General features: G+C 45.4%; 8 protein-coding genes across 8 annotated transcripts; 4 read left to right on the forward strand and 4 right to left on the reverse strand.

Moving 5' to 3' along the window:
• Positions 1–4,699: 4,699 nt before the first annotated feature.
• Positions 4,700–6,714, forward strand: J4E87_004621 (uncharacterized protein; the record flags this gene model as incomplete). Its single annotated transcript, XM_049376240.1, has 3 exons — positions 4,700–5,037; positions 5,087–5,794; positions 5,856–6,714. 3 exons carry the CDS (start codon positions 4,700–4,702, stop codon positions 6,712–6,714), a joined length of 1,905 nt encoding a protein of 634 aa, XP_049233751.1.
• Positions 6,715–7,133: 419 nt separating this feature from the next.
• On the reverse strand, positions 7,134–7,737 carry J4E87_004622 (uncharacterized protein; the record flags this gene model as incomplete). Its single annotated transcript, XM_049376241.1, has 3 exons — positions 7,134–7,421; positions 7,467–7,630; positions 7,734–7,737. The coding sequence occupies 3 exons, from the start codon at positions 7,735–7,737 to the stop codon at positions 7,134–7,136; spliced, it is 456 nt and encodes a 151-aa protein (XP_049233752.1).
• A 2,484-nt stretch (positions 7,738–10,221) lies between these two features.
• On the reverse strand, positions 10,222–11,370 carry J4E87_004623 (uncharacterized protein; the record flags this gene model as incomplete). Its single annotated transcript, XM_049376242.1, has 1 exon — positions 10,222–11,370. One exon carries the CDS (start codon positions 11,368–11,370, stop codon positions 10,222–10,224), a length of 1,149 nt encoding a protein of 382 aa, XP_049233753.1.
• A 1,652-nt stretch (positions 11,371–13,022) lies between these two features.
• On the forward strand, positions 13,023–14,015 carry J4E87_004624 (uncharacterized protein; the record flags this gene model as incomplete). The annotated part of the gene is made up of 1 exon (XM_049376243.1): positions 13,023–14,015. One exon carries the CDS (start codon positions 13,023–13,025, stop codon positions 14,013–14,015), a length of 993 nt encoding a protein of 330 aa, XP_049233754.1.
• A 784-nt stretch (positions 14,016–14,799) lies between these two features.
• On the reverse strand, positions 14,800–16,074 carry J4E87_004625 (uncharacterized protein; the record flags this gene model as incomplete). Its single annotated transcript, XM_049376244.1, has 1 exon — positions 14,800–16,074. The coding sequence occupies one exon, from the start codon at positions 16,072–16,074 to the stop codon at positions 14,800–14,802; it is 1,275 nt and encodes a 424-aa protein (XP_049233755.1).
• A 701-nt stretch (positions 16,075–16,775) lies between these two features.
• On the forward strand, positions 16,776–17,516 carry J4E87_004626 (uncharacterized protein; the record flags this gene model as incomplete). Its single annotated transcript, XM_049376245.1, has 1 exon — positions 16,776–17,516. One exon carries the CDS (start codon positions 16,776–16,778, stop codon positions 17,514–17,516), a length of 741 nt encoding a protein of 246 aa, XP_049233756.1.
• Positions 17,517–18,512: 996 nt separating this feature from the next.
• Positions 18,513–20,035, forward strand: J4E87_004627 (uncharacterized protein; the record flags this gene model as incomplete). The annotated part of the gene is made up of 3 exons (XM_049376246.1): positions 18,513–18,942; positions 19,018–19,934; positions 19,985–20,035. The coding sequence occupies 3 exons, from the start codon at positions 18,513–18,515 to the stop codon at positions 20,033–20,035; spliced, it is 1,398 nt and encodes a 465-aa protein (XP_049233757.1).
• Positions 20,036–20,154: 119 nt separating this feature from the next.
• On the reverse strand, positions 20,155–21,189 carry J4E87_004628 (uncharacterized protein; the record flags this gene model as incomplete). Its single annotated transcript, XM_049376247.1, has 1 exon — positions 20,155–21,189. The coding sequence occupies one exon, from the start codon at positions 21,187–21,189 to the stop codon at positions 20,155–20,157; it is 1,035 nt and encodes a 344-aa protein (XP_049233758.1).
• Between the last annotated feature and the right edge of the window lie 366 nt (positions 21,190–21,555).

The following is a 21,555-nucleotide window of genomic DNA, read 5'->3' on the forward strand; positions in this document are numbered from 1 at the left end:
TATAAGTAAATAAGTAAATAGTATACTTTATAAAAAGAATACTATTAACTATAAAGTAGTTTAGTTAACGCGTAATATTAGTAGCTACTATAGCTACTATAAATTTACTAATAAGCGCCTTTAAAGAAATATTTATTAAGTTAACTAAAAGTAATATATCTAGGCCTTTAGTATAAAGTACTACTATAGTAGCTACTAATAAGAAAAGCTATTTTAAAAGTACTATATTTAAGTAGAAATTAATAAGTAAGTCTAAAGTACTAGAATTTTCTAAGCTATAATAATTAGTAGTACTAATATAAGATCTTAGCTTTTATTAACTTTCTACTAAAAGTATTAAACTTAAAAACTCTAAGTATACTAACTTTTTTTCTATAAAATATATAGATACTAAAATAAGTACTAATTTATACTTATATTAAGATAACTTTTAAATAATAATAGTAATTATTTATAGAACTATAATAGCTAGCTATAAATCTACTAGTCTAATATAGCTAGAAGCTTACTCTACTATATTTTTACTTTTTAACTTACTTAGAATACTAAAATTAATATTATTTATATTTAAGAACTTTTTACTATAACTAGTATTTAGACTTCTACTTACTTAGGCTACTATATACTTTTTTTAGTAATTAGCTAGAATAACTCTAAGATTTAAAAATAGAACTACTTATAAGTTCTAACTTATATCTAAAAGGTCTTTAGCTTTAAAGCTAATATTATTTAGCTTTACTTTAGTAAAAACTTCTTATAAATTAAAGTTAATAGATACTTTATTTTAAATTTCTACTAATAACTTTTAAATAGCTTAATATTATACTACTTAGTTTTTTTAACGTTTTCTTTTAATTATTTTATTAAAAAGAACTTAAATACTTATTATAAACTTTTTAAGCTAGAGTTTATTACTATATATAGTAAATTAAAGATTACTTACTAGACTAGTTAAAATAACTTTTTTTTTATTAAAGAACCTAAAAAGCTTACTTATTACGCTAGGTATATTATTAATATTTTCTTTTTAAATATTCTCTTTACTAGAACTTTAGTATAAGCTACTTTATATTTAGAATTTAACTATAATACTTTAGTAACTATTTTACTTAGCTATAGCTAATAAGTATTAAAATAGTATTACTATTACGTTTCTAACTATAACTTACTCTAGTTTACTAGACTAGTTAAACTAAATTTTATTAGTCTTAGGCTTATTAGCTATAACTTAATAGTATAATAAATTAAAAATAGTATAGTAAATATTACTAAAGCTATAAATAATACTATTAAAGTTACTAGTAAGCTAGCTTATAAATTAAGCTACTTAGTACTTTAGTAAATAAATAAGTACTAAGCCTTATATAAAGCTTATATTAGAAATAAAGCTCTTAATAGTAAGCTACTTTCTAATACTACTAAAGTATTTCTTACTAAAGTTAGAAAAGCTAAGAAAAAGTACTAGTAATACTATATTAATTTTTATATCTCTAATTAGAACTTTTATAAGCTAGTTAAATAGTATAAAATAATATATAACTAAATAGATACTTTACTAATTATTAATAGCTAAACTTTTACTATATTTTTAAAAAAGGCTAAAGCTTTATAAAAAGCTATACTAAACTACTTTTTAGTAGAAGATAACTTTTTTAAGCTTCTACTTTTTATAGATAAGTTATCTAATAAGTATTTACTTTAAAATACTTATATTTTAATAGAAAAAGTTAAAAAAAGTATAATTAGCGTTTTTAGTACTTTCTCTAAGCCTAATAAAATTACTATTTAATTACTTAAAGTATACTAGTTATATATTAAGTACTTTATATATACTATTTACTAAAAATATTTTACTAAAACTTATTATAAAGATATATAAAGTAATATAGAAATAGCTATAATTCTAAAAATTAAAAAGAAAGATAAGTTCTTTCTTTACTTAATAAAACTTATTACTCTTATATTATATATAGATAAAAGTCTTAACTAAATTATTATAAAGTAGATAGCCTATATTACTATAGTATATAATATTCTTAGCTTATAGTATAGAGGTACACTACTTAAGCGCTTAGCTATAAACCTAGTTACTTTTTTTATTTATAATATAGAGATAGTCTAGTCTAGATATAAGTATATATTTATAGCTACTATAAATATTTAAAAGATATTTAATACGCTACTTAAAAATTAGTTTCTTTAATAACTTAAAAAGTAAAGCTAGCCTTTAATTCTTAGAAAGCTTATTTAAAAGTTTTTATCTAATAGAACTATTTATATAAAACTAAAAAATACTACTACTTTAGCTTACTTTATATACTATAAAATACTCTAAAAATTACTACTATTACTAGTTCTTTATACTCTTTACTTAGCTAAACTTTTAAACTAGAACTAATAATTATACTTTAGATATACTAATAATATCTATATTTATAAAATAGTCTATTTTTTAGATAAAAGTACTATATTACTAGCCTTTAATTTAAAGTCTATTAATAAATAAAGAGTAGTAAATAAAATTATATTTATTTCTAAGAAGACTAAGCTAATTTACCTAATAAGAAAATAAAGTCTACTTTCTCTTTTTATCTAGCTTAATAACTAAGAAATTTATACTATTCTTTTTAAAATAAATAGTAGCTAGATAGCTTTATACTAGCTAAAGATATAGTTTAATAAAAAGCTAATCTTTAAAACTTATATTACTAAATAGATAGTACTTACTTAAAAGATCTCTTACTACTTTTAAAGTTTTATAAATACTATCTATAGTTTATCTACTATATCTTTTTATAAAGTAGTTATAACTTATATTATACTATTATTATTTTATAAAGCTAAAGCTTAGTATAAAAAGAAAATAAAAAACTTATAAATTATTAAAGCTTTCTATAAGTCTATAGTTAGTACTTATATTAAGTAGTACTTAGCTATAATAAACTATACTATAATAACTACTATAAAAGCTATACTACTAGCGTAGAGAACTATACTAACTACTATTATACTAAGAGAAGCTACTATACTATTTATAGTAGTAGCTCTAGAAAAGATTAAGCTTTAATAATTAGTATATCTACTAAGTATAAATAGTTTCTATCTACTAGTAAATAAAATAATACTACTTTTTATTTAATAAAGTAAAAGTACTAAAAGTTACTAATACTTTTAATTAAAAGTTTAATAGATAGACTAGCTTTTTTTAGTTATCTTTAGACTAATATTAACTAATATTTAATATTTTTTACTAAACTTATAAGAAGACTCTACTTTTAGCTAAACTAAAGCTAAAGCTATAGCTTCTTTTAAGATATAGTAGAAAGCTTTTAGTTTAATAATAGTAACTATTTTTTTAGATAGCTCTAAGCAATATATTAAAAGTTAAAAAGTAGTAACTTATAAGTATATTATTTACTAAAACTAAACTAAATTAATAACTAGCTAAAGCTTATTATATTTTTTTTTTATATATTTAATATAAAAGTAATAGAGACTTATAAAAGTTTTATATATATAGTTTATCTTACTCTACTTAGCTACTAAAAGATTATACTTTATATTAATAGTACTTTTATTATTTAGAGTATTTAAAAATAAGTACTAGTATTATTTTAATAAGCTTTTTTATAAATATATAGTATTATAAATACTTATAATATATAAGTATAGTAGATACTTAGATATACTAGTATCTCTAGAAATAAACTAGTAGACTAAATAGTAGATAATAAAGCTAAAAACTTATATCTACTATTTAGTTAAGCTAATAACTTTATATATTTAGATATTAAATTAATTAGTTAGAGTCTACTAGACTAAGCTTACTATAACTAGTAGAATACTAAAAGAAGTAAACTATCTACTTAGTACTTATAATAGTAGCTATTTTATACTACTAACTATACTAACTTTACTCTAGTGCGTACTAGCTAAGACTTTAATAATTTACTTTAAATATAAAGACTTTATTTAGTATTACTAAAGATTTAACTATAAAAATATAACTTTAGATTATATATATAGTAAAGCTAAAACTTCTAAATATACTATCTTTTATAGAAGAACTTAAATAAAATTTTAACTTTAGCTTTTTTAACTTAATACTCTCTTTAGTACTAGAAAAGAAAAGCTTATATATTTTAAAGAATTAATAGACTAGCTTAATAAATTTATATTTTTTATTAAAGTAATAAACTACTATAGTAGTATAATTATACTATAAATTTAAAATTTTACTAAGACTTACTAAATTTCTTAGTATTTTTTAGTAAAGTACTAGTAGCCTAAAAGCTACTATTATTTACTTTTATTTACTATTTTTTTATTATTTTATATTTATATTTACTATTTCTCTTACTTTATTTATATTTAATATAGTAGTAAGCTACTTTAATACTACTAAAAAGTAGTATTACTACTAAATATTATAAGTATAAAAAGTACTTAAAAGTTTTTCTTTTCTTTTTAATATATATATAATTTACTTTAAAATAAGCTTATAAAGTAGTATATAACTACTATAACTCTTTAGTAGTACTTACTAAAATACTCTTTAGAAGGTTATATATAGGCGTAAAACTAATATTATTATTATTATCTTAAGAACTTGCAGCCTATCGCGATTAAAGACCTTTGGCTTAAACGACACCATAGCGGTCGCTATATTGTACTGCGGTCCATCACGTCTCCAAAACGCATGGCAGCGATTGAGGTTCTGGCGGAAGACGAGCACGGGGATGTCATACCATTGCGGTTGTACCAGCAGGACGATGAAGCAACCCGCCCAACCACAAATATCATCGATAAGCATTCGGTTGTTCTCATCAAGGAGCCGTTCTTCAAGTTTACGGCAGCTGGAGACTACAGTCTGCGAGTGGACCACCTTTCTGATGTCGTTTTCCTCTCAGACAATGATACGATAGTACCAGATTTGTTCCAACGACCGCGACACGCTGAGGTTAAAACAGCAGATACTTTGAAGCTAGAGGGGAATACTCTCATGGACGGCAAAAATGACTGGCAAGCGATCGACAAGTAAGTATTGCATGTAACGAGCGAGTGAGTGCGCTAACAAGTAGTATAGGTATTCAGCCGCCTTGCTGCAATCGCCTACTCCCGACGAGATCAAAGTGATCAAGCTCAATCGATCATTGGCTTACCTCAGTACCAAGCAGTATGAGGCGGCGCTCCGGGATACTGGTTACCCAAGCTTCGGTGAAGAAGGATCAGAGAGTGCAATGCTTCGTGCATCACAGGCACTGTACTACCTCAGCCATTACGACGAGTGCTGCGATCTGCTGAAAGACCTCTGCGAATTATCTCCGACCAATCAAGACGCAGCCGATGCGCTTGCTCGTGCTCAGCGTCGTTGCGATGAGTGTAATAGTGGACGATTCGACTTCAAACACCTCCGAAGCGAAGCAACAAAATTTCGACCACCTCATCTAGATCACGGGTCGTACATTGGGCCTGTAGAGGATCGCCCAGTGCAAGGCAAGGGTCGCGGTCTTTTCACAACCAAGCCCCTCAAGGTCGGCGATTTGGTGCTGTGTGAGAAGGCCTTCAGCCACGCTCATCTTGACGATGGACAAAAAGGCAACTCAAGCATCACCCGCTTGGTCAATGTCGAGTCGGATTTGGACGCCACAGGCGTCAGGGCTGACCTTATCCGAATGATCGCGCAGAAGCTATTGAAGAACCCCTCCCTGGCTCCGGATTTCACTACACTGTATCATGGCAATTACCAAGCGGTCGCCACACAGCGCGTAGATGAACAGCCGGTAGTAGACACGTAAGTACTGCCCTACCACTCAAATCGATTGCCCTGGCAAACTAATACGACCCTCCTCCAGCTTCCTCATCGAACGAATCGAGGCTTTCAACAACTTCTCCTGTCCCCTCACGAGTCTGAACATATACAAAGACCGAATAGCAGGGAGAATTACGCCCAAAGAAGACCTTCATAACTGTGGCGTCTGGATTAAGGCCTCATATATCAACCACAGCTGTCTTGGCAACGTCTGTCGAACTTTCATTGGAGACATGATGATCATCCGCGCGACCAAGGATCTGGATGCGGGCACAGAAGTCACATTCCCGTATGTTTTTCCGGAAGGGAAATACAATTCGAAGATGGTTGAAGAGCTAGACCATTGGGGCTTCACCTGCAAGTGCCCGCTCTGCGAAGATATCAAAACAACCGAATCTGCGGACCTCACGAAGAGGCAGGACTTGTTGGGCCAACTAGAAAAACTCTTTAAATCTCCGGTGACAGGAATCCAGTATACGAACGAGGTCGAACGCTTAGCCGAGGCGCTGAACGAGACGTACGCTCGTCCGGCGGAAGAAGTGCCTAGGCTCATGCTGTGGAGTCCGTACCACGTACTGACACGGATCTACATGGAGCGCCTCGTTGAAGCCAAACTGAAGCGCTTCTTTATTTGCAAAGCATTGGAAGCCATGGGTAAGTCTCTTCAAGCTATGGGCTTCACCTTCACTGGGCTTGACCGCACGTCTGCGCCTTTGGTGATTACAAGATGGGGTCACGTGGAAGATCGTCTAGTAGAAGTCTTCCTGCATGCGCGATCAGTGTTTGAGCAGTTGGGGTTGCCCGAGAAATCGAAACAGGCGGACAAGCATGCGCGAGTGGTGTATCGAATTGTTGTTGGGGAAGATACGTCATTTGATGAGACGCACCCTAGGTCTTCTTAGGTCGTGCAAGCAGCGAATTGGATGCGTTGTAGAGTATGCACAAGCACACAGCGGTATCCAGAAATACGATTCGTTTCCTTGTTCGCATCGAACGCCAACGCCTGGCTTAGAAGATAGCGCCACAGTCGTCAAAGCCCTTTGACCATCTACGCTTGGAACTGATTAAAGGCATACTACACTGCAACCTGGAATTTGCGATACCAAATTCTCTAAGTGCAAGCAATCGGGTTCTGAGTATTTTACACACATCCCATATCATCTCTCAGGGAATTTGAATGATGATGAAGGGCGGACTGGCATGGGCCTAACCTGACGTATGAAACAACAGTCATCACGATCCAGCATAGGTACCGTTGGCACTGCCTATGAAGACAACCTCGACAGCCGCAAACCTGTCCCGGATGTAAGGCTCAAGACGCTCAATAGGTATAAGGGAAGACATACGCCGCTGTGCCACCGAAGATCTCCTTCATCGTTGCGGTGGTGAAGATTCTAAGAAGAACTCCGATGCAAACGGTAGACCCAATGGTGACCCAGATCCTCGTGATCGTCCTCTTCACATGGAACAGCCAGAACATGATAAGACTCGGAAGCAGCGAAACGGCGATAGTTGCTATAAGGGTGATTATACCCGTCACGACCTTGATGACCTTCGAGTCCTCGTAGTCGTAGAAGTCTCCAGCTTCAGTACGAACAAGCGGGCGTAGCTGCAACTCATTAATCATAATTACCTGTGCTTTGAGGACACTTACTGATTGGAAGATGTAGTGATATGCGCTGACGAGCTTTGGTTTAAACCATGCTGAGAGCGGGTTGTCCTCTTCATGGTCTTCGCGCGTTAATACCACCAAGTCACGCTTGACGACTTCTTTCCATGTTCGCGCACGCTCGATACCTTTCTGGAAGTGCGCTCCACCTGTATCACTGCTCAGCCATCCCCGTAGAAATCTTACTCTGCTTTCACTGGGTTTTCGAAGCTGCGTGACCTTCGCCGCTGTAAGAAGTAACTCGTCTGTGACGCATGATTAGGTTTTCAAAAAACTGATGGCGATGGTGGGTTACAGACGATATGCGATCAATTTCGTTTGTGCTGATTCCAGTAACGCCATTTGATTAGGATGACCCTGCTCGCCTTCCTTGGTCGCCTTCTCCGAATTCAATTTGAGAAAGCTGGCGGAATAGTCTTCTTCTGGTTGGCCAGCATTATCGTCTGTCAGCTGCTGAGCTCGCACCTTCTCTTCAATTTCAATCAGCTCAGCTTGGAGACGCATTAGAGTGAGCGCGCTCAGGATTCCAAAACGTCGAAAGATGGCGACATCTGGGTTCTCTCCCATCAAGATCGCTAGCTTTGGATATCCCTTCAGATGTGGCTGCACAGGAAGTGACATGGTCCAGATGAATCGACTGATCAGCGAGAGGGGGTGACAAAACTGAGCTCGTTGAGGAGTAAGGCGACAGCTGGGCCTTCAGCCCACGCAAATGCTCTTTTGACCCCACTTTCAAAGACTTCGGTATTGGTAAGGACACGGGCGCTTAGAACTGATGATCAGCATCCGTATTTGGTCAGATTCGCACTCATTTGCTCCAGTCTTGCAGTGAGGCTGCAGGTGGTGGCGGCGGCCACGATTGTCAGCTTCTTGTTTCGATTCCAGCTTTGGCTCTGTAGCCACTGAGCTCTTCGCTTGGCATGCGCCCGAATAACACCGCGTAATATCATGCGCCCAATGGCTTGCTTGCATGCAGTTTCAGACACTTATCACATTCGTGTAATCTCCCCGCGTCAGCGTAGGTTGCTGTTGATAAGCCTTGACACTCCTCTCCATTTGTAAAATTTGGAAGTGTTGTCCACCCGCATAGCTTGAACGTACACATGGATTCTATATCTGTCACGATAGGCACCCTGGGGCTAATCGAAAACCTGAACAAAATTATTAAGCGCTTATCTGACACATCGGACAATGAGCAGATTAGAGACGCCTACCCGAACAAAATATCTGAAGAGCTTTCGGCTGTTCTGGATATTTTGACTCAGTCAAAGACGACCATGGACCAGCTTCTCTATCAACCCACATCCGTCATCCCAGCTCTTACGCGATGCCACGAAGCGATCGTAACACTAGAAAAGCAAATCCCTATGAACATACGTCAAGGCAGTCGCATGCCAACTCTCTTCTTCACGAAGGCACCGAAAGTGAGAAAAACACTCATGGTACTGAAAAGGGAAGTCACAGACTTTACCAAGTTAGTAACGCTGTAGGGAGAGACTAAATACCGCTAACATATTAGTGCTCTCAAGATTGAAGTGGCGTCAAAGGGCACTAACATGACCTCGGACGCGATCTCAGGCAGCCCAGCAGAGAGATCAAGTCTCTTTAATGCCACGATAAGTATCATCGTGGACAAGGACGTCTCCTCAGTACCACAATCGCAGAGGAATGCTTCTGGGATTCCTTGTGAATGTGGACGGAGCCGAATGGGGATATGGTTTCCTGTTAGAGGTAAGTTCGATAATGGATCGAATGCCGACTTTGTCTCCGAAGACGTAATCAAAAGAGCTGGACTCGAGCCCTTCGTGACCAGGGCCGAAGTTCCGGCCACCCTGGAGATGTTCGGCACCACGTTCATCTTCAACAAAAAGATCTGGCTAAGCTGGGTACTGAACAATCACGAGAAATCATATAGTGCAGACTTTTGGATAGCTCCGAACGCCAACAATTTCGATCTCATAATCGGCGAGCCTTGGTTGATAAAACATGGTTACGGAATCATTGAAACTCATGATTCTCATTCGGCGACAAGCTCGTACTTCGGTTTTCTCAACATAAGGCTACCTTGGAGTAGCAAAGGTAGGCCAATCTCGTCACTAAGTCAACAATATCGTATGCTGACAATGAAAGCACAAAGAAGAGCCGAGGAGGCTACCGAGGCTGATCTCGATGCTGAAGCCAATGAGCTGTTGAGGCAAACACGCGAGACCGCGCTGGCCCCGCGGCCAAACATTTCTGCAGTCGCTGGAAGTGCATCAACGGGCACAGCAGGACCGAGCATGTCAGCTTCTCAAACATCGAACGGCTCCAGATCTATCACCCCGACAAGCATGATCATTGGGCCGGTAGCATCAGGGGGCAATCCTCATGCTGCGCCAATTCCAACGAACACGCAAAGAAACCCACCGCCATGAATGGGTGCATCAAGAACGGTGGCTTCCGGAGCTGGGCCAGGCTCAGCGATTGCTATCTTTGACTACTACTGGCGGGGATTGTCTTGTTGCTTTTCGTTCTAGTTCGGTTTCGCGTTATGTGGCCGGTCGAGAAGGAGAGAGAGGGAGTAATTATGAAAAGGATGTGATTGCATTACTCAACGGAATGGGATATCTGGAAAGCATTTCGCAAAAAGTCGTAAATCGTCATAAGAGTTGTCCAAACAGCCGCCCTACGGACCCCAAACACTCAAAAACATTACTGCGCGTGTACGTCCAAGAAACACCAAAGTGTGACATTACTTCAATTACCGCGGCCCATACACAGGGTATGGCGGGTTGGCATACTGCTGTTGCCCGGGCGCCCGCGCATAGTCCTGCGGGTTATACGCATACGCCTGCTGAGCCTGCTGACCGCTTGGCCGCCGCTGGTGGGCGCTGTGCTCTTCCTTTGTCTCTTCCATCGTCGGAAGCTCGGCCGCGAATGCCTTTTGCTCTAGCCCTGGTGATTTCATGCCCTCTGATGGCGCATACGAGCTAGGGCGTGAGCTTGCCGTGCTGTGCGATGCAGTCGACCAGCGTGCATCTTGTGGGTTTGGCGAGTATTGCGATGGCTCAGAGGCGGAGGACGCGCGGTGATCGTGCGGGGAGAGGTGGGACGGGGACGGTTGAGGGTGGTAGAAGTCGCCTGGCAACTCCATGACCACGTCGTTCGTGCCTAGAAGCTGCTTTGGTGGGACAGGAGGGCCGGGCTGCTGCGCGGGCTGCGCCCATTGTTGGCTTTGCCTGTGCGGTGACATGGGCATCTGGTAGGGTTGGGTCGGCGATGGTTGTGGTGGCGTGTGACCGTAAGTCGAGCGATCAGCTGGGTTGACCGTCTTCATGCGCCCATTCTCCATCATCGCTTGGAGTGCGCCCGAGTCGAGCAGCTCCGCCTTCTTGACTAACCGCTCAATCATGATTGTGCAAGCTGCCTTCATTTCCTTCTTGACAAAGTTCATCATGGCGACGTTGCATTTGATCTCTACATCCTGGCGAATGTAGAGTCCCTCCGGTGGCGCAGAAGAGCCCAGCTCTTTCGGCTCAGGTGGTTCGCCAATCTGGTTGCCGCCAATATGCCACTTCTGGCGCAGGTCGACGTTGGCAGGCGCGTAGGTGTGTGTCTGAAGACCAAACGGTAGGTCATGGAAGACACCGCGGAACTTGATTGCGCCGCTCCCCATCTTGCCAATGCCGGGTATGTACTGTATGCGCTGCGATATTTCGTACCATGTTGAATAGTATTCGTCTGCGGGAGCGTCACGCGGTGCTTTGATGGGCTCGTGGCCGGTGACGAGGGGGTTCAGCTCGATGATCTCGCCGTGGCTGTGGAGGAAGTCGATTGCGAGCTGGCGCGGTATGAAAGACGGTATTGGTGTGATTTGCACATACTGCGTCTTCTTGCGCATCATATTCATGGCGGGCGATCAGTGTCGAGTAGGGCCGATGTGTGAGTGTGAGGTGTCTGCGTCAATTGCTCGAGGATGCGATTTGAGAGAAGAGGCTGCGCCACGACGGCAAAGGTGGGTAGTAATAAGGACGTTGCTGACGGTACCCCTGCTTGTGTAAGTAGGTTTGCAGGCGCTGAGCCGTGGCCGGGTCGTCAGCCCAAGATCGCCGTGACGAAACGCGTCATGCACGTGCATGTGATGTCAGAAACACCAAGATGCACGAGTAATCTTCTTTTTCTGCTACCCTGCCGCTATTGATGCGATCAATGACTTGCGAGCGCGGTTTGCTTGACAATGCGGTCTGCGTTCGATCGCTTTCATCATTGCGGCCCTGTAGGGCGGTTGGCGCCCGCTGTGGATCAGCCTAATTATAGGCTTGCAGCTGGTCGCCGGCAACTGTCAGCTCCATGCAGGTGCTGGTGGGGGCAGGAAATCTGAACTTCATCAGCTTCTCACCGTCGCAAGCCGTACATGGCTTCGAATCACCAAGCCAGAGTTCGACACATGCCGCGACGCCAGTGCTGGTGTCCTTGGTGCCTTTCTTTGCTTTTGCCTAACGCCGGAATCGTGGCCGTCCGAAGGCGTAGCGTGACTGCGCCAAGTTGTGCTCCTGGGCGGACGCGACGACTGGCATCCAAGTGGCTGAGCCTAGGACAAATAATCCTACTGTCGTTCCTCTAGTTCGATGCCACGTTCACGGCGGCGATGGACCCTTCGAAGTTGCGATGGGAGAGATTGAGATCCTCGACGAGACGGCATAATCATGTTTCGGAAACAACAAGACCTGAGGCATCAAATCTCCTCGACCCCGCGGAGCCCCTGGATGCCGGCAAGTATGGGAGTGTAGCCAAGGGTTCAACAGTCGCGGGTTGTCGTTCTCGTGAAAGCGCAGGTGCTCGCATTGATAAAGAGTCAAGAGTGTACTTCCTTTTGACGACCGTGGTAGCCTGCTCGGTCGTACTTGTAGCAGCTAAGAACATATCCCTTATCGACATGCGACCGACGGTCGATGATAGCAGGACGGTGCATGAATGCGACTGGTACCATTCTGCCAGTAAACCAAGGGAGCGTGTTCTAGTGCCATTCGAGACGTTCTGAGGTGTCCACTCGAACGATCTGGCTACAAAAAAGAAGATGGAAACAATGCGACTAGGTGAAAACGAAGATGGTGAGCGTGGGAGGTGAAACATCTCGGAGCGAGTTGCAGAGTTTTGTTCCTGCCTTTGTCGAGACCCTGATGACCCTGACGCTTGTTTGGCTCGAAGGCAGGAGCTACCGCAACCTCGACCGTGGTTCACGCCATGCGCCTCAAGCACGACAACACGACAACGCCCCATCAAGGCCATGTTGGTCAATGCGCGAGAAGTATCACGCTACACTGAACCCACCGAAAGAGTCCAGCTGGGAACATAGCCATCATACCAGCTCGAACCTCGCCTGAGGCTTGGTATCACGTGGCCCGTAATTCGTCTACCTAGGTACAACACATCGTGAACCATAGGATGGCTACCCAACCCCAATAGTACGGGTACGCCCACACGACGTCTGTGTGAGTCAAAAGCGAGTATATATCCCATCACCCACGCACCTTCACAATTCAACCAAACACACCCACAAACATGAACACAAGGCCCAACCCCAGAGGCCCCTTCCATGAAATAGGCCGAGGATGCTGCGGCAGCATCTGGGTCCGCGGAGTCGACCCCTGGGTCATCAAGCGCGAACTCATGCACACAAACCGCTCCGTCTTAAACGACCACACTATGCATCGACGAGTCATCGCAGCTGATACCACAGACGCGCTACCTGTGCGCATACCGAAGTCTTACGAGGTCTTGGAGGCTGATAGTTTCTGGTGGGATAACAATGCCACTTGCTTTCCTCCGGGGGAAGAGGTGAGTAGGAGTTACACGCAGGAGAGGATACCACCTGTAGGACTGCCTATTCGCGAGATGCTCATCGACAGGTATTGTCGTGAGACGTTGAAGGAGGCTACGAGGGGGAGTAAGAAGAATGAAGATTGCCTCATTCGAGTGTACACGGGCAAACGGAGACCAGCGGGTCGCCCACCGGGGATGTTCTTCAACCTACGGAACTATGGTCTTTGCGTCGATCAAATGGAAGAGCTAGGTCTGAAACCGTGGGTCATCGCGAAGACTCTGGCTGAGGCGCTCGCGCATTGTTACTGGAAGGCTGAAGTCGATGCGAATGATGTTGAGTTTGTGCTTGCCCCGGCTACATCATCTATCAGCGGCGACACGCCAACACAAATGTTCAAGCTGCTGGATGAAGACCTCGTCATCTGGATGCTGGACTACGACTGCGTACGTCCTATGGCTCAAGACGCAACTGGTATCGCGCAAGCAGTCCATGCGTTCTGGCGCAACGATCCGTACTTCCCTCGACCTTTTGCATATGGCCATACAGATGCTGATACCGAATTATGGTACGCGTTCAAGGCGCACTTCCTCCATGTTAGCAGGCGCATGTTGTCAAAGAAAGAGCAGGAAGGTATAGTCGGAAGCACACTGGATCTCCCGCAAGAGTGGATAACACAAGTAGAAGCCGAAGGGCGTCGGCGCGCAGCAAGGCAAGAAGAGCGACGTGAGTGAAGGGGCGGGGTAAGGTGTAGCGACACATTATTCCTTCACCTGCGAAACAAATTGAACAAACAAAAAAAAAAGTGCAGAAAAGTGAGGAACGACCAGAGTTTCGAACTCGGCTGTTTTCTAAACGGGGGGCCTAGTCAAGGGGAGATAACTGCGGGGGGCCCGATGAAGGGGAGACGGCGGGGGGACCAAACTGCTCTGCGGCCGCAGTCGCGTTTGATGGGTAGTTCTAGAAATTGGAAAATATATGTACATGAGCAAGGACTGATAGGTGGATGTACGTGGATCTGGGGGTGAGGGTGAGGGTGCGAGTATAGGGTCGCGCTGTTGCCGACGATAGTGAAGTGGGCGCAGTTGGGAGGGCGGATAAGTGAAGGGGAACGGGGCGGGCTTGTGTAAGCTGTATCCATCAAGAAGGGGTCTCGTAATTTCTATATTACCACTACTACGTCTATTCTAGCTTTAACATTCAAGTATGTAGGCTTTTCTATTCCTATGATGTAGAAATATAGTTGACAGTACTTCAGATGTGTCTTTGCTATCGTGAAGCTGCTTTATAGCTACATCGCACTTGCGCAGGCAGCAGCAAGTCTTATAGAAAGTATCCCGAACTAAAATCTACAGGACGAAAGATTGTTACGCGCTCCCCAGTCTCATAATCGCAGTCGACATACCATACATCTATCTACTCAGGTCAAGCGACACAAAAGACGACTAAAACCTCTGATCAAATGACAGTGACCGTAGCTAGAACTTGAGATCGCCTCTCAATCGCAACAACACCACCCTAAACAACAACAATATCCAATACCCCCTTCCCACCCCCCTCCTCCACCCTCCTAACCTCAACCCACCCATTCCTCTCCAACCTAACAATCTTCCCATCAATGCATATCCTCCTCCACCTCCCATCCTCCTCCTTCCCCTCAAATCCAATCCTCAACCCATCAATACGCTCATACCTCACATCCCCATCCTCCACATGCTTACCCCCATCATACGCCTTATTCATAATACCCATGACCTCATCGCCACTCCTTGGGGTGAAATGTACAAGATGCATACTCCCGTCTAGCGGTTTAGTAGCAGGAGAGATGCAGAATGGCTTTTCGAGGTGCGATACCATGGTTGCGAGGATGTACATGTGCTCTTCTTCCGGTAGAGCGGTCCATTCACCTTCTCCTTTCAAAATCGAGACTTTCCCTTTGTACGGATGTGGCGGTGAGCCGTCAGCTGGGTACAAAGCTTCTTTCGCGGCCATCTTGAAGCGCTCGACGCCGTGCTTGCGATACTCGGTTGTGTCGCTGTCGCCGACGAGCGTGGCGTGCATGCCCCAGGAGGCTACGACCGCGCCGTGGAGAATGCCGTTGCCCTGTGGATCTTTGGGTAGTTCTTGCTCTTGTCGGCCTTCGTCGATGAGGAGGCGGGCGCCGGGGGAGAAGGTTGCTGTGAACGTGGGTAGGGGTTTTGTTTTCCAAGATGTTAGGGCGGGGAGTCCCCATGCGTCGTATCTTCCTGCGTTGATGGAGTGGTAGAGCGCGTTTGCTGTGCCTAGAGGCAGGATGACGACTTGTGGGGGGACGTAGGTTTGTGGGTTTGGTGTTTTGGATGAGAGACCATTTACGAGATCTACGATGCCGCCGTCGCCTGAGAGGAGGATGATGCGGATGGCTCTTCCCTCATTGGCGGCTGGAAACAGGACGTTGTCTGTGAGTTCCAAGATGCTGGTCGCCGATTCCGTGGTATGTACTGCCAACTCTTCCATGCCTCTGTGTCCATGTATGATTTCGAGGATCGGGCCGACGGCGCTGGAGTAGAACTCATCCGCGAGTCCATGACCTGAGCCACTCGAGATGATAACATGAGTCTCGCGCTTTTCGGGTGGGGCGAACGGTGGTTGTTTATCGCCAGGTTGAGGTCTTTTTGATAAACTGATCAAGAAAGGTGGCCTCGTAGGATCTTTGTGCTCTTGTAATGTCAAAACAGCCTCTCGCTCGCCATAGACACTTTGAGTCGTGAACACGATCTTGCGATGCTGATCGTCCCCGCCAGATCTGTTCATGATGGCAGCCTAGTGTAAACAATGACTCGGCCGGACTTTTTACTGTAGTGCGATCGCAAATGAGTAAGATGATGATCAGTTGAAAAACGACCGGAAGTTGATCCGAGTGACAAACGTCCAGTTCCCACGAGATGCAATGTCACCCACGCCATGGTGTGGAGATAGGCGTGATAGGCTGGCTGCCCAATCGCGCAATCCCACCTGCCCCGTTTTTCGTTGCGGTAGGCGCTAGTCCGCGTGCGTCATGTTCAATAACGGCCTCGTCGTGAGACGAAAAGCACGCATCAATCTGAAACTTTTTCGTCGGAACAGATTTTCATCATAGGGGTCGACCATTACTTCCTGTTCTTGTCAAGATCGCAAGAGATTTCTCCGTCAAATTTGACAGTTGTTAGATTCGGGCAGCGGCGTCAGCAAGGGTTACGTCATCACTTGGCGATACTACGCAGCCGCCTGGGCTGGAGGAACTCAGCCGCGCCTGCCAGCTACACCAACAAATTGACATTGCGGCGCAGCCAGCCGACGTCGCATTCCACGCCTGTCGGGACTCCATCAGGCCTATCGCCTCCTGCCCTTGTCGACACGACCGTCCGCATCAGCGACAGCAAACCCATCGGATCCGCGCAATCGCGCCCACCACACGCAAACCGCACATGCGACCCTAAGCCCTCCCCACAGCAACCCACACGATCACCGCCACCATGAACGGCTGGCTAGTCTTCATCATCATCCTGCTCCTCCTGCTCTCCTTCTCCTACTTCGGCTGGTACTTCTACGCCCGGTGGAACGCCTCCCGCAATGGCCTACCTCCACCCTCCATGAACCCAATGGTAGCCTTCAGCCGCTCCTCTGACGCTGGCGCAACCTCAAACTACCCTGGTCCCGCGCCCACCGGCATCAAAGGCTGGTTCGACACCCAAGTGCGCAAGTTCAAGAACAGAAACAACCGGTACACAACGGGTAGCGGCTACGAAGACGCCGGCTACAGCGGCGGGCGCGGCGTCGGCGGGGGCCGCGGCGCGGGAAGTCGTCTTGATCCTGATGAGGCGTGGAGTTCGCGCGTGGGCGACGAGGCATACTATGAAGAGCAGGAACTTGGGCTTCATGAACCGGCGTCTACCCATGGTGCGCAGACTGCGAATCCGTATGCCAATCCCACGCCGTATAACAATGTCGAGCCAAGTCGCGGACGCAGCCGCACACGCGATTCCTACGATGAACATCTCGATGCGCAGAGTGGGAGGAATCCGTTTGGCGACGATAATGCGGCGAGTCTGAGGGGCGTAAGTCCTAGGCCGGTGCTCGATGCGGATACGAGTTATCGGGGTGGTGCTACGGCGACAATGCCCAGTGTGAACAAGCACAAGAAGGCGGGGAGTGTGGATAGCGTGGAGAACAGCCCGACGGAAAGTCGGAGGAGTGTGTTCAGGGAGGGGTTGTAGCCTGAGGAGAAATGGGTTGGCTTTGTTTTGATACTCTACTATATTTGTGTTGGTCTGGGGTGGTTTCTTCATTGAGGTGTCTGACCTCACGATTGAGATCTGAAATGATATTTCGTTATAGTTCATACTCGGCAGACAGTGCGTGGTGACATGTTGCCACATCCAGTGCTGACATAAGTCCATAGACATCTGTTTCATGTTGCTCTTATATCTCTTCCCTGGCGTCTACGAAGACTGAGGGGTACTCTTGAACTGAGGGGGATTCAGAATCCGCCGTCGATACCTGCTGCGTCCGTTATCGTCGCTCAAACTGGACGCTCCTTCAATCGCAGCTATCTAAACGCAGATGCCTCTTCACATAAATCTTACCAGAATCCGACTTTACGTGGAGCGGCTCGAAGTGACATCGCCATCAACTATGAAGATTCCCACATAATGATGACCAGCTACTATCAGAGAAATATCCAATATCCGAGGGGCTCTCTTGGTAGGCGAAGATGTTCAAATGCTGTCAATGGAATACGTCGTACACTCCAATTCGAATGTGAAGATAGTAGAAAACGATCAGAATGATAGGGTAGACTGCAAGCTCCTGCTGAAAATTGCTCTTAATCTCGTGCTTCTTCCAATCTGTAGCTCGTGTAAAGCTAGTGGCTTGCAATACATGTGACTGCCTCATCCCATGCGGACGTTCATGTCAGCTCCTTCAAGCGCTTCGCAGTACATATCCACAGAAGCTGGTTTCAACGAACCCAAAGAATAGCTTGCATGTGACAGTAATGGTAGTTTCAGAATCCTGACGTCACACGACACAGCGAGGTCGCATTACAATACTACGTGACTGCGCTCATGGCCCGTGCGTCAATACACGGTCACGTAGACTTGCAACTCCCACCTGACAGAAGAGCTCCACCCCATCCACAATAAACCCAGCTTGATACCTCTGAATTGATCTTGGCTAACCTGAAGTGACCATCTACACTGACTCTCGCAGACATGTTACGGCAACCCAACATGCGAGACCGCGGCGCAGCACAACCAGGTCCGTACGGTCCAAACAACCCTCCGCCGCCTCCGTCCGAGCCCCCACCGAGGGGACCCAGAGAACGCGGGAACCAGGGTAGAATTTCTGAAGATGCGGAAGGCGAGAGAATGCAAGGTCGACGCCGTCCGCAGCTGGCTGTACGAAAACGAGATTACGCACGGGCGGAAGAAGAACTGCGAGTCAGACAGCGAGATCATGATCGGAGTCGTTCGCCTGCCCGGCGTCAGGGTCCGCGAGATGAGCAAGATTGGCGTGGCGAGCGAGCCCGGTATCGAGAGCGGTCGCCGCTGCGTCGGGAGCCGGTGGAGGTGGAGCCGCAGCGAGAGGATCGGAAGCCAGAGAAGGCAGAGTACCAGCGGTGCTTTGCTTGTAACAAGAAAGGTTGGTTGTATACTTGCAGATTCCCGACTGTTCCTTGCTAAGACTGTCAAGGGCATAGGGTTGCTGATTGTCCAGCCGCTTTTACCGACAAGAAGGGTTGCTTCCGGTGCGGAGAGCAGGGACATATTGCTCGTGCTTGCAAGGTCCGAGTTGGTCAGATCAAGACTGATGATGAGGTGGCTGCGGATGAGGCCAAGGGTATGGCCGGCCGATACGGTGACCGCAATGACGATAGGCATTGGTCGCCCAGGCAGAATGCTGCCTTCCCAATCAGTCGCACGAGAGATACCAGCCGACTGGAAGCTCACATCCAGCAAGCGTACGGCCAAGATCAAGGTACGCAGCAACACCATCAGGAGCACTTCAGTGAGGCGCCTTCGCGTCCAGAGTACTTTGTCGAGGACGAAGTGGACTGGGACGACGACGCTCTAGAGACGGCCCACGTTGCTCCCGCGGTGAGAATGAGCACCGGTCGGAAGATGTCACAGCCTGAGTATCCGAGGCATGAGGAGCCGTACCGCCACCAGGAAGTCCGAGAATCCCTTTCTACAACCACTCAGCATGCGCCAGTTCAGTCCACGCACCGCAGACCCAGCCAAACGCCCAGCATAGCAAAGTCAGCCAAGGAGCCCAAGCTGGGACTACCGCACCTCCAGAATCCAGAGACCGAGGAGTTTCCGCCGACAGTGCACGACCTCCGCGGCTATGACTACCGCATCTTCGCCACATATGCCGCCAAGCCCAAATCCCAGCGCTTCGTCAACGGTGCCAACGGCAAGATCGCACCAGGCATGTACGGCTCCGAGCAACGCCACGATCTGGGACTTTGCTTCACCACGTACCTTACGAAGAAACGTTGTGAGATGGGTGTCAAGTGTCCCTGGCGCCATCACCCGCTTTCGAAGTCTGAGGAGGCTTGGATCATTGAGTACGGCAAGCAGAAGGGCAAGGAGTTCATCGAAAATGTGGACCGGTGGTGGGCGTTTCCTGAGGTAAGTCGTATGATATCATGTTTTCCTTGAGCTTCACTGACTGTGATAAGACACCGGTGCCGGGTACTTCTATGGAGGGACTAGGTGACGATAAGAAATAGGTAGCTTTCCTGATTTGAAGTTGTTGGATACCGGGAGCTTGGCTTGTATGGGCCCTTGGTTGATATTGGACGACAGTGGGATGAGTCAGGCGAGGCGCGCTGACACGGACCGGAGAAGGCTATGTGAGAGCCCCGCCTCGTGTATGATACCAGCCCCGGATATCGTCGATGCCTTGAAGACCAATGAGCATCATGTTAGCAAAAGTATCAAGGTCATCCGGCTGCGCACTTCTCAAGACATCCATGAAGTCCAGCTCCTTGATAACAAAGTGACTCTTGCTATTCCACGCCATGGCAAAGTCAAAAGCGCTCGTTGCCTTCCACAAGTGCGCAGAAAGCGTGACGCGGTTCTTCAAAGAAAGCTCTTTAGCGCAAGACCTCATCTGCCCGCTCAGCAGGGTGTATATGACGGTTATGTGGAAAGCTACCAAGGCCGTGCGTCTGGCTGACTCGCGGAAGATGTACGACTGCCAGGCTGAGCGAGCGGCTGTACTGGGATAAAGCGGAAGGGTGGCTGGAAGCTCGGGATCCTCTGCTGCGATGGGTAGAAGGACGACACCCACATCTTCCAGATGCGGTATCAGGGCGTCCGCTCGAGCGTATAGTCGTATGTCACTGCCAAATATGAGCATGATCTCATACAACATCAGAGCCTGTGTGCGAGCTAAGATCTCGATGGGTGTAGTTGGTATAGTAGTGGCTATCAGCTCTTCTGCGCGACTTGTGATGAATCGTGCGACGTGCTCAGCATTGTCATCGTTCATGTTGACATAAAGCGCACATGCAGCGTGTGCGTCTTGTAACGATCGTGGCATGTAGTCTTCGTAAAGAAAAGGGTGAGCCCATGGTGTGCAACATTGCTCTACCATCATCTTTGGCGCGAGTTTGACGAGCTCGATTGAGTACTCCACTCTGGACTTTGCGAAGGGTGACAGGTGTCTTGCTGAGAAGGGCTGGCTGACTGGGGAATAGACCTTTTGTATAGTCATTTGGTCTTCCTGAGCTGGTGTGTTGAGCATGTCCGTAAGCGCGTCAAGAGAGTCTGTTGCGGTGCAGAAGTCGAAATCTAAGACGTCTGCGGCGGGGTTGGCTGGCATGCCAGGTAGGTCGAAGTCGAAATCAAGACCGCCATCATCAATCGCTGGCATCTCCATTGGCGCATTGGATGGGCTCAAGTCAGTAGGTGTTGCATATGTGTCGTTTTGCGGAATTGCGGCCTGCGACCGAGGCTGTGGAGGGTAGACGCATGGCAAGTGCTGTTTAGTGCATCGTGCGCAATGAGGCTGCTCGAGACCGCATCTTCGTTTCGCCTTTGCGCATTCTGAGCATGACTTCTGCCTACCTTGTGAGTTGGCGGTGCGTGATCGATCTGGTGGCATGATGGACGCGTCTGTCGTTGGCGAGGAAGGGGTGAGGCTTCCTTAATATATTAATGTAATCCTAGTTCTATTTACTAAGGCGCTAGTCTAGAAGTAGATTTTTTTCTTTTATAATACTATTTATATAAATAGTAAATATTA

The sequence above is a fragment of the Alternaria ethzedia genome (assembly GCF_023757985.1).
Source record: "Alternaria ethzedia strain BMP 0044 chromosome Unknown scaffold_9, whole genome shotgun sequence".
NCBI lineage: Eukaryota > Fungi > Ascomycota > Dothideomycetes > Pleosporales > Pleosporaceae > Alternaria > Alternaria ethzedia.